The sequence below is a fragment of the Pseudopipra pipra genome, chromosome 1 (assembly GCF_036250125.1).
Source record: "Pseudopipra pipra isolate bDixPip1 chromosome 1, bDixPip1.hap1, whole genome shotgun sequence".
NCBI classification, from domain to species: domain Eukaryota; kingdom Metazoa; phylum Chordata; class Aves; order Passeriformes; family Pipridae; genus Pseudopipra; species Pseudopipra pipra.
Genome location: NC_087549.1, coordinates 120120931 through 120132548, shown reverse-complemented (window position 1 = coordinate 120132548; position 11618 = coordinate 120120931). Strand labels below are relative to the sequence as shown.

General features: G+C 40.1%; 2 protein-coding genes across 5 annotated transcripts in view; one reads left to right on the top strand and one right to left on the bottom strand.

Annotated features, from left to right (window-relative positions):
* Window positions 1-10823, top strand: part of PLEKHA8 (pleckstrin homology domain containing A8) — a 54728-nt gene extending 43905 nt beyond the window's left edge. The window contains exon 14 of the mRNA XM_064673922.1: window positions 5154-10823. Within this exon, the coding sequence (XP_064529992.1) occupies window positions 5154-5288 (135 nt within the window). The 3' untranslated portion in view covers window positions 5289-10823. The remainder of the gene's footprint in view (window positions 1-5153) is intronic.
* COLQ (collagen like tail subunit of asymmetric acetylcholinesterase) overlaps window positions 1-11618 on the bottom strand; it is a 43439-nt gene that overhangs the window by 3081 nt on the left and 28740 nt on the right. For 3 of the 4 annotated variants that reach the window (XM_064674025.1, XM_064674016.1, XM_064674005.1), the window contains 5 exons: window positions 9759-9855; window positions 7879-8018; window positions 4889-5008; window positions 4176-4296; window positions 1847-1949 (listed from right to left, as the gene is read on the bottom strand). In XM_064674025.1, the coding sequence (XP_064530095.1) occupies window positions 1847-1949; window positions 4176-4296; window positions 4889-5008; window positions 7879-8018; window positions 9759-9855 (581 nt within the window). Of the gene's footprint in view, window positions 1-1846; window positions 1950-4175; window positions 4297-4863; window positions 5009-7878; window positions 8019-9758; window positions 9856-11618 lie in introns of those variants that run through there. The other variant, XR_010434842.1, reaches the window with a different exon arrangement.

Below are 11618 nucleotides of genomic sequence, written 5' to 3'. Positions count from 1 at the left end.
ACCGCGAGTGAAGGCTTAACTTCCAGTAATGTCAATTAAAAAAATAAAATCCCCATTGACAGCAGGACTTGAACATTACATGGGAGTGGATGCAGAAGGCCTTGGTGCCCACGGGAACTATGTAATGAAATATCTGAGGCTCAGAGATAAGTGTTTTTCCTGTTACTCCCAATAGCTTCAGCAGGTGTTACTGTGCCTGTCCTTTCACTTATTTTTCATGTGCTTGAGATAATGAGAGTGACACATTCCCACCTTTGAAATAAAATAAAATAAAAAAGTAAATGGAGGGGTCCTTGCAAAATAAGGAAAACCAGAGATTTTTGTTTCTCTACTGACTTAAACTGAACTGCAGTTCAGACTACCCACTGAAGACCTGACCAGAGACGTTAATAAGCATTTTAATGAGGTTTTATTGCTGACATATAACTAAGTGAATAACCCATCCACGGCACCAAGACATGGACTAAGCAGCCTTAAAACTATGTCCTTGGATAACCCATATTCTCAGACCAACGTAAAATATAAAGTGAAGATGTGTGAAATAGGAGGAGGAGTTTGTGGGCTGGAAAGAGTAGAAAATGGAAAAATCTGTTGCGGCAGAGTTCTTGGAGGAAAGGTTGCTTTGGGATGAAACTCCCATGTGAGTGCCATGCTCATATACTCAGCCCACTTTACTCATGATTCACAGCTTTTTCTTTAGTTTGGCAGATAATTTTCAGACTACACACACAAAAAATAAAGAACCTCAGTTGCTCTTCACAACTTGGATATATGCAAAGTGAAATTTATAAAATTTTCTCAAGCTTTTGTGGTGCTATCTTTTGCACCAAACTTCAGACTTTTAGAAGGGAAGGTTTTTGCAGTAGAAAACAGCTCCACACCGTCTGAAGATGATATCTCTGTAAAATGTTTCAGGTTTGCCGGTCTATTCGTCTGGATTTTAGTAATCTTTTACGCCGGGAGTGCTCCAACAATTACAATGGAAGGATTAGCACAGCACTTGATTTACAAAGACATCCTGTGGTTTCTTATTCCTGTCAATTAGCACATCATTGTTCCCTGAGTGATGAGGGCTCTGTTCATAATTTAATTTGCAAATTAATTGTTTCCTGTTAGCCAGTAACAATACCTGACAGTTAAATAGAGGTGCTGCTGTTGGAGGAAAAAACCTGACCAGAGGAAGCTGCTTAAACAAAGGCAGAGAAGGCAAGTCAACAATAAGCAGATGTTTTAAATGAAGGACATTGCTAAGCAGATGCATGGCTTTGCATCTGTTGGCAGTGAATTTCCTGCTCTTTGGAAAAGCTGACAGATGCCCAGTGGATTCAGAAGCAAAGATACCCCTAGAGCACTAATTAACAAAAAAGGCAGCGGGAGGTCCGTTGGAGCATGTGGGTTTGGGTCTTTTTTTTTCTTTCACTGTGATCATCTCCTGCTCATGGTTTTTCCTGTTCTTGCTATGTCATCGGTGGTCGTTAATGCAATGATGATGTGACCAAATCAGGAAATCTTGGCAAGAAATGGGCATATATATGTCTATGTGATCTTCATTCATTTTGTACAGTAAGAAGCATATGCTTATTACTAAGAAATGAGATTTAGCCCTTAAAGTCAATGATATGCAGAAATAATTTGATAGACCCTTTCTTCTCCCCCTGCCTGTAGTGGTCCCAGTAGAACAAGGTTTAAGTGGATGATACTACTCTGTTTTAAAGCTAGCAAAGAGAAAAAAGAAAGAAAACACACACGCAAAAACCAAAAAACCAAACACAAAAAAAACCCCCAACTAACCAACCAACTAACGAAGAAAAACCCAAAATCAAAGCTAAAACCCTCTCATACATACCCAGGGAGGTATGTTCTACATGTCAAATATCCAAAATCCTTCCCATCACAGTCTTCAACCCCCTCATGCCTGTAGCCATCTCCACAGTAAGCACGGCGGCATCCTAGTGAAAAGCAAAGAAAGAAACACCTTCAAGGCTCTTCATATGTAAAAGGAACAGGTAAAGTAAGTGGAACTAGATTTTTAAGAGTTAAGTATTAAACAAGTCCTGTAAGGACTGTCTTAGGAGAAGCAATATTCTTCACTACAAAGAATGAGCTTTTTTTAGCCTAATTTCAATGACCAAGAGAAAGAATGAATAAATACTAAAAATAATTACTACAGAATCACCAATTACAACAGCATTTATTTTAAAACTTATTATTGCCTTAGATAATTACTATCAAAACAAGTTAAGGGAAACATCAAATACAGTTAACATAAATGACCTGGAGGGGGTCCCAGTCTCAAAAAAAAAAATACTCTGAGGTCATTAAGTGGTTTGAAAATCCCATCCCAGACCTTTCCCCAATATTGCACAATATCTATATATGTCTACTGTGAGTTCCCACTGTGAACAGAATTATGCAGACCTAGTGCCTGTCTATAAAAAAAAAAATGGTATGTATTGATCAGTAAAAATGTGGTTTTCCCTCTGTTGACTCCTACTGAACGTGAGTCAGACTTGTGACATTTTTTCATGGTGACTGACATGTAGGCTGCACTAATTTTGGGGAAATTTTGCCATTTTAGCAATAGGGCTTTGCTTTTGATGTCTTTGGCATATTGAGAATGACTTCACAACTTGAACAAACTCATTTAGTTAAAATGCCTTTGACATCTTCTGGGAAAATCCATCGCTATTAAGCAAAGGATTGAAAGGACACTCAGGAATAGGGAATTTATGAGAGTTAAAGTGGGTTATTTACAAATAGAAATGATTAATTATTTGCACCAAGGATGTGTTTGTTAGAAATTAATGCTTCTAAGACCGACGAGCCTATTTTACAATTAAATGCACTTAACATTTGGTTAGCCTTTTTCTTTTGGTTCAGTCCCAAGAGAAGAATGATGACAATGTGCTCATTTCCAAGTGACTTAATGATTACTCTTTGGGTCACATCAATGTCAGAAACCTATGTATTGCAAGGCCTCAATTGCCCAGCACGTAGCACAGAGAACATGATGTGCTCTCAGACACACAATATACAATTTTGCAGGCACTAGAACTAATGAGCACTATTTTCCCACATGGTTGTTCCCCACAGTTGACTGCAAATTCTAATTGAATCATTTTCTCATATCTGGAGACTGGACAGATCCTGCTCTCCCTCTCTCTGTATTACTCTGCAGTCAAGCAAACTTAGAGGAGCTTTTATTTATATGTCTCCCTATGCCTGTTGTGACTGAACTGCATTTGAAATCTCACTCCCGTTGTCACTGAGAAGTTGGCTGGGATTCTTGAGTTATAAGGGGGAGGGTGGTGATGGACAGGTGGATGGAGAAACTCACACAGAGCATGGCTGCATACACTCGATTTTCAAAGTCAGGCTAAAAAATGGAGGGATATATAAATAAAAAATAGCATCTTTCAATGTTGGCTGACACTGTTCTGACATGTGAAAAAGCATCCCTTTGCTAGAATCAGAAGAGTACCAAACCTGCTATGTGGGGAAGGTGTAGTGCTGTGCTCTGGGGAAGGATTCAAGCCATAAAAGTAACTGAGGGGGAGAAGCTGCTTGAATGCTTATATGCTCTTTGCTATCCAAACCCAGCAAAATAGAAGGAAGATTGAGTAGACAAGAATTAAATGTTGTATAAGCCTAATGGTGAAGGTAGCGGGCTAACATGTTCCCCATGCAAGTGAATAACAAGATCCAAAGCAGTGCTTCTAGACCCAGGATCTAGTTTACTGTAAGACACAGCCAGCTTCAGTGTCTATCCCAAGGGTTGTGGTGCGCTGCAAAGGTATGCTACATCTTTTAGACAGAGAGCTGGCAGTCCCTGGGGAAAGTGTATATGTAAACCAGCTGCTGAATTTGGCCCCTGAAATGCAGTGGTTTCGCTCTGACTGCAGATACCTCTGCTCAGTAAGGTACACAGTCCTCTGTGAGGATGTGTGAGAAGTACCTGTTGCCATCTCTGTCTTGTGCTGGTGTGTCCCATCCACATACATGAAAGACCTCAGTTTTCACACTGTGGCCATTGTGCCCCCCTTTCCCTGTGCCTGATTCACAAACCACAAGCTCTCCTGAGTGAAATGCTTGTGTAATCTACACAGAACCCTGTAGGAACAACTAATGCACCTTCCCTGGTAGAAAGAAGCCTCTCTTGATGCACTGTAACTTACTTATACAGTCATCGGTCACAACTGCATTGCCATCGTCACACTCTTCCCCGTCCTGTACGATCCCATCTCCACAGGTACCACTCTCCTCAAAGCGGTAATCCACAGGATAGAAAGGGGTGAGCTGACCAAACAAACACACAGTGGTTACTGAATCAGACCAGGAGCAACCTGGCTAGCAAGCAGAGTTGAAGGGCTATGGGAGGCACATCCCACAACTGGGTTTTCATATCCTGCTAGTTGGTGGTTCACAGAGTTTATACAGAATCTGATTCAAAGTCTGGTGGATACAGGAAGGATCCTGCTGCTGATTTCAGTGGGACTTGACTTAGCTCCTTGAAGCAACAAGGAAATATGTAGGTTTGGTTTGCAGGGTTTATGTTCTTTGTACCCTAGTGAACTTTGCCTTATTTTGTACTAAATAAAAAAGGGTCTTTACTACCTTAATTCCCCAAACTCTGCCCCAGTTTGTTCACCAGTGGAACCTGGTTCAAAGAGAGGTCAGCAAAACCTGCAAGAGTGCTGAGTTAATGCCTCAGTATTTAAGACTCCTGTGAACAAAATTCCCAGAATTATGTACATTTGTGGCACTACTGAAAAATGAGCTTTTTCTCAATTTCTTTAATTGATTTTGTATGACACCTTAAGTACAGAAGTATGTTCTGTATTTCAAAATGAAATATACACTCACGAGTTTTCTGAGACCATATTTTCACCTGGACTGGGAGCCATCCAAAGGTATCCTTGAAATACAAAGATCTCTGATCTCTTCTAAAAGCTAAGGCATTTTCAGTGTTTAACCGGTCCAATTCTTCTTGATTATTCACCACAAAAATCTGGGGCACAGAAAAAGAGGTGATTGGTAACCCTCTCAAGAAGTGTTTTTGATTGTCACAGAACTGAGTTTTGTCAACTGGCATATGAATCTGCAAATAGGTAAATAATTACACAGAAAAATGGTTTGATTGTCTTCTGAAACAGGATGGTGTGAGAACTTACACCCATGGACTGCCAGACCACAAGAGGCTCCTGGTAAGAAGAGATCCAAGTTTCCAAAGGCGAATGGTCTTCTCTGAGCACCCAGCTATGACTCCGATGGCCCCAATTTCAAAATGAATATCCACAGATAAGGATCATTCAAATACCTGTGCACAGTCATTGCTGAGAAGAACTGTCAGGTGCTCAAATGGTTTGATGCTGGAACAATTGCAAAATCCATAGGGGCACAAGTGCTTTTTGTGGGTTTATCTACAACTATTTAAGACATGCTCACTACAAATTAAATGATACATGGCTCAAGACAACCTTCACTTATATTTTGCTACTTTGTTTAGATTTAATTTGCATTAAAATGCATGTTTCTTTATAGCATATATTTTTTCTAGAGCGAAGTCTTCAATTAAACCAAAAAAATCAGTTCAAAATGGAAAAATCAGGACAAGCTGCTCTCTACCCATTTTTTAATGTCTCATGTGAAATTGGATGTAAAAGGCATTAGAACACAGTCTCTTCTTAGAGAAGGAAGCTGCTTCTCTTCCAAAGCAGCTTAATCAATTTAATTTTTGCAAGATTCAAACCATTTTTAAATTAAGAAAAAGCAAGAATGCTTCTGAGCAAAATGGATTTAGGGTTGAGTCTGACTCCCACCAGCATAAACAGAACTGGCTCTTTTAAAAACAAATTACTCTGAAATTTTTACATAACAGAATAATTCCATAGCTCTGGACAAAGGCCAATTTCATTAAATAAGCATTGAATAAAAATGCCTTCAGCTTGAATGAAAGAAAGCAAAGAAATAGGAAGTCAGCAAAGAAATGATTCTGTAATTGCGTTCAGGAGCTCACGGCCCAGCCCCAGAGCTTCCATTTCTCTTGAAATCAATAGCAGATCTGTGCTCTCTGAAACTCTCTGTTACAGTTACTGGCCTTTGAAATTGCAAAAGATTTAAAAAACAGAATGAACCGTAGCCAGTGACAGAAAAACAGCACTGTGTTTCTCAGTCTCTGTGCTCCTCTGGCAGTGCTGGCATTGGAGGAGCTGGCGGGTGCATGGGTGATGGCACCGAGGATGTGCTGCAGCTGGTTGCTGCTTTGGCAAACTCTGGGACACAGGGATTGGGGCACAGAGCACCATCTCTGTGTCTTTTTCATGTTCAGCTATGGAAATCCTGACAATACCACTTGACAATAGTTTTCAAGTGGTACAAGACAGGCTTCAAAGCTGCTACATGGGGATCTGAACAGAATAAACAATAAACAAAATAAATAAAAGTTCCTACTCTTTACACTGGAGGAGGTAAAACAAATAGGGTGGGCAGGAGAAGAGGGAACACTGCTCTGCAAGTGGTCCACTTCCAGAGCTAGGCCTTGCCTCTTTGCCATCCCACATTCCTGAGAACAAAATAGTATTCAATCATCATCATATGAGGGCTCATAGCAGTAGCTTATGGTACTTTTATTTTAGGTAGTTACACTCTCTTTACTATCTTTTAAGATCTAGTATGAAACCGTGCGAGAAGGAGGGTAGTAAGACCTACAAATAATATTGTGAGCCTTATACCTTTTCCTAGGAGTTCTACAGGCTGCGAAGTACAACAGTTTTTCTGCAATAGCATGCGGTGTGATGTCATATGCACCTTTATTTCAGCACTTTCCTCACAGTTTTGTAATGCAACACTGCCGAGGGTGGGAGCAGCTTGCAAGACTTGCAATGCAGTCATGCAAAGACTGACTTCAGTGACCCAGTTTAATGGACAGTGTTGTTAGTATGTCCCTTTCACACACTGTAACAGCTTTCTGATAACGTGAATGGAGATGTTAACTAAGCTAACTGCTGCTTATTGACATTCATAGACAACCAGACACTGCACAATTTCCACTTGCAGGAGTGGAGTGGCTGGGCTATGCTGATACACAGCAGCAAGGTAACATCTTCGTTGCTGTCTAAATGCTACAATGCACAGAATAATAAGGCAGGGCCTAGATGAAGGAAAATTACATAAATAGTATTTACAAAGCCCAGAGAAATCAGAGATTTCACTTTTCACCAATGCCTTGTTCTTTAAAGTATTTTGTCCAACTTGCTCATAAAAATGTTTTCACGGCTAGAGATGGAAATTAGCTACATAAAGCGTATGTCTACAGACAGGAGTTCAGAAATCTGATTCCCATGGTTTGTGGAAATTCCTTTTGTTTCAAGGTAGACGGTCTATACTTTGGTAGAAAGTTCTATTGTATATGCTCACTACTTGACCCCAATATTCAATTCTGAAATCACCTTCTTTGTAGAAGAAGATATTAAAACAAACAAACTAATAAACAAGAAACTGACCAATCTTGAAATTTCGATTTAATGAAATAAAAATAAAATAAAAAAATTAATGAAGTAAAAATAGCCGATTATATATGTACAGTACTAGATGAAAGAGAGAATCCTCAGGCTTGAAAGGGATTTCTAAACATGTGCTACCTTACTGATGGTTTGAAACAGCTGCATTTCAGCACATGAATCATAGAACCCTCAGACCAGTTATGAGACCAAAGTCTTTCGCACCACCTGGATCTCAGAGGTTTTGTATACTAGAAATCACACATTTCCCACATACAGACATCTTCCATGTTAAACCCAAGATGTTAGTGAGTACATGACCTCTTACAATAAAAGCACTTAAGGACCACTCATATCCCCTCCCAGAAAATCTGCTTACCGCAGGAACTTTTGGATAGCTGTGTCCAAACACAGATTCCTCATATGACGGGTTACTCATATGTTGTGGGTTTCTGCAGAGACATCTCCCTGGGGGCCCTGGAAGTCCCCTTTCCCCCTTTGGTCCTATTGCAAATTGCCCTAGGAAGCAAAGTACCAGGTTGTCCTGTTATGAAGTTAATACACAAAACACAAACACAGCCTTAATGGGAAAAGTACAGGTCAGGTGGATATATAAAATTACCAGGTTTTCATACATGCACATGCCCCACCAAATCCAGTGGGAACTGAGGGGGGGGATTACCAGAACCACTAATTCCAGTACTTCAGGAAAAAGATCCCAGTTTGTACCACAGTCATTTTATTTCAGATTATCTCAGCCTTTTAAATTTTTCTACCAGTTTTAGAGAAGAAGAGAGAGAACATTAGTCAAGAATAAATGTCAACCTGTTTGAAACTACAGAAATTCAGGACCGGATGAAGACACAGATTACAGTGTCTGTGCACCAAGTTTTGTAGAGTCAGTCTCTGTATACATCTACAACCCTTTGGACTTGTGTATTTGTACAACCACTTAAGCAGTGCTGTTACAGAGGTTTCTGTACAGGAAAACCCATCTAGAAATACAGAAGTTCTACAATTAAACATTAAAAATTGTTTTTTGACTTTCAAACTTTGGCAAGGATGCACTGTTCTGCAAAATTAGACTAAGAGCCAATATATTCATACTGCAGACAGTGACATCATTACATAAATGTCTTTTAGTATCAGAATTTATATTCTAGAGGAAAAAGATTAACAAGCCTGACACATAAACTTTCTGTAGATTGAATAAAGTCTTTAAAAGTAATCTCAAGGTCCTGGCTGCCTTCCCATCAGCATGGTGAAAACTCCCAGCTAATTTACTCAAGCAAAGATGTTTCATAGTGGGAGACACGAGATATATGAAGACTCTGAAGCTGCTCCCAGCTTTGTGGGATTACCATTTCCACACCACCACAAGAAACATCCTGTCCACTGATGAAAGCAAGGGAATGAAAAAGGAAAAAAGCAAAATGGAAGGGAACATTGAACAGATCAGCTGCACTACAAACAGCTGTTGTACATTTGAAGCAACAGTAGTTTCCAACTGGGTTTGCTTTTCTTTTCAGATATTTTAGTGTATATCTGGGGTGAAAATACACCTGAGGGTTCACTGTCACTATACACTGTGGGTCATGGATTGTCCTTCATGCCTGTGCGTGGTCTCACAACATGCCCAGAGTTCCTGTGCATGCACAGCTTTAGTCTGTACTATTATCAGTTACACAGTTTTTCTCATGATTTCTACAACATGCACAATTGCAGTGAACATAGGCCTCCAGCATTTAATTAAAGACAGAGTTTTTTCCCATTGTCCTTTTTTCCTCTTTGACTCCTATCCCTTTCTCTTCTCTTTCCTTCTTTCCTTAATGCCATTGTGACTTGGGTCTTATCTGTTTTCCTTTTACAGAGCTGCACAGGGTGAGTATGTCCTGGCTCATCAGAAATCACGATCTTTCACTGTAAGCTAGGATATCTGGAGAAGGAGCAGACCTTTTATGATGGAGATTACCTAGCCTCTCCAAGGCTGCCTCCTCATCTACCAAAGTCCCACAAGAACCACATAGTCTTTAATTTTTGTTTTATTTGAAACATCAGAAGCCATAAAGTAAGCTTTAAAATAAGGTATAGACTCATTATAATGGACAAGACCTTCAGGAGAAATCCTCTCCTTGCCATTGATGGAGAAGCCAATCAAGCCCTGCAGCACTTTTTGCAGAGGGGCCTATGTGTATGTGATGTGTCAGGAGGGGCTGATGTGCCAGGGACACCCTTCAGATCACCTCATCTTCTGCTTACCTAATCCTGAAGGTCCAGGAGGGCCTGGCTGGCCAATAGGACCCGGCCTTCCAGGTGGACCCATGGCACCTGCAGGTCCAATGTCTCCCTTTAATCCCTAGAAGAGAGGAGACATCCATTTATTTGCTAAAGTATTAGTAACACACAACCTCTTCCAGCATTGTCTTCCCTTTCAAGAAAGCCAAGACATTTGCCAACAGAAGCATGCAGCATGAGCACCTGGGAAGATGTGCTCTACCCTCCTACATGGAGGCAGAAAGGCACACCCAGGCAGGATTCCTGCTCCTAAATATGAATGGTCACAGGGATCCATTCTGTGACGAGTCAGGAATCTCCCTGATCTGAATTCAACCCTTTGATAGCACTTCTTTAAGGATGCCTTTTTACCCCTGGTAGCTCTCTAGGAATCAGTGCAGCTGAGAAAGAAAGAGGAAAATCGCTAAGGAGTTGTCAGGTTGCCACAGTGCCATTTCCCAGTCTCAGGATGCAGTCTTTCAGAAGCACAGTAATGACTTTGAAGCCCACACTATTTTCAGAAGTACTTTAGATGCCTGGATTCCTATATTTCCTTGACTTTCACTCTGGGTATAGTTGTGTTAACGAATCATCAGAAGGCAAGCAAGGGATTGACTTTATAATGTGCAAGATAGTGTGTAGCAACACCATACTGACAAATGGTGTCCCCCTGGTACCCTTTCAAGCAGTCAAAATACTGTAAAATTACCTATGGTAGAAGAGTTTATACACAGTTACCGTGCAATAGCTAATATTCTGTGAAATCAGCCCTGATCTGCCTCATGGGAGTTTATTTGTGCAATCATACCCTTAGGCATTTGGAAGTTTCACCATAGAACTGTTCAGCACCTTCCTATTTTTTGCTCCTGAATTTAATACGGTGACATTTATTAAAAATAACTACATTTATCTTCCTGCCTATATACTCCCAAAGGCTTGGATTTCTCATTCCAGAAATGTATTACATTGCTTGAAGTTAAAATATCTGAGTTGATTTTTATGTAACAGCATACATTATTTAGCATAATAAAAATAATGTGTAATGTGTAAGCTTTCTTTTAGTGACAAAGGATATTATTTCCTTGAAGATGGTGCCATTCCAGGTTAATGTGCATTCAGAGGCATATGATGAGCAGTTGTATGTTTAATTTAAGAGTAACAAAGCATATATGGTAATATATAATATGTGTATATATATCCCATGTATACGTTTGAATGTCACTTGCACCATTTCAGCAGGGGAAGGCTAATTTTGCCATGGCCCATAAAGAACTAATTGAATATTTGCTTTGTTTAATCCTATTAGGTAAGCTCTGTGCCATCAAAATATTCCAGGATTTATGTGAATGTCAGCGATGCTGATCTCTAATTACTTCTTACATTACACAACACAGAACTAGCAGACCAGGGTTTTGTAGCCCCAAAGAAGACTGTGGGAAATCTCTTTCCCCCACACAACAGCAATTTGGCAGAGGCCAGCCAGCGCCAGTCGGATGTGTGCTGCCTGAAAATGAGCTGTTTTCTAGGTCTCCTGCTTTGGAGGAATGATTGCTTAATGCTTTCCTGCTTAGCACAGATAGATTAAATAATAATGGCAGAGGTTCATATTAAATGCTTTTGCCTTGGTTTTTTTTCAAATGTGCCCATGGCTTTCAGACAAGCTTTTCCCATTGACAATATTTATATTCCTCTCTTTTCTTTCAAAGTAACATTATCTAAAGCCCTAAGTCATTCCTCCTTATCAAGACTGAAACCCTAAACTTGGTCCTTAAGGTGAATTCCCAAGCTACAAAGCTTTGGGTGTTATGTCTCAGTTAGTAGCAGTGAGGCTGTGACTTATGACTC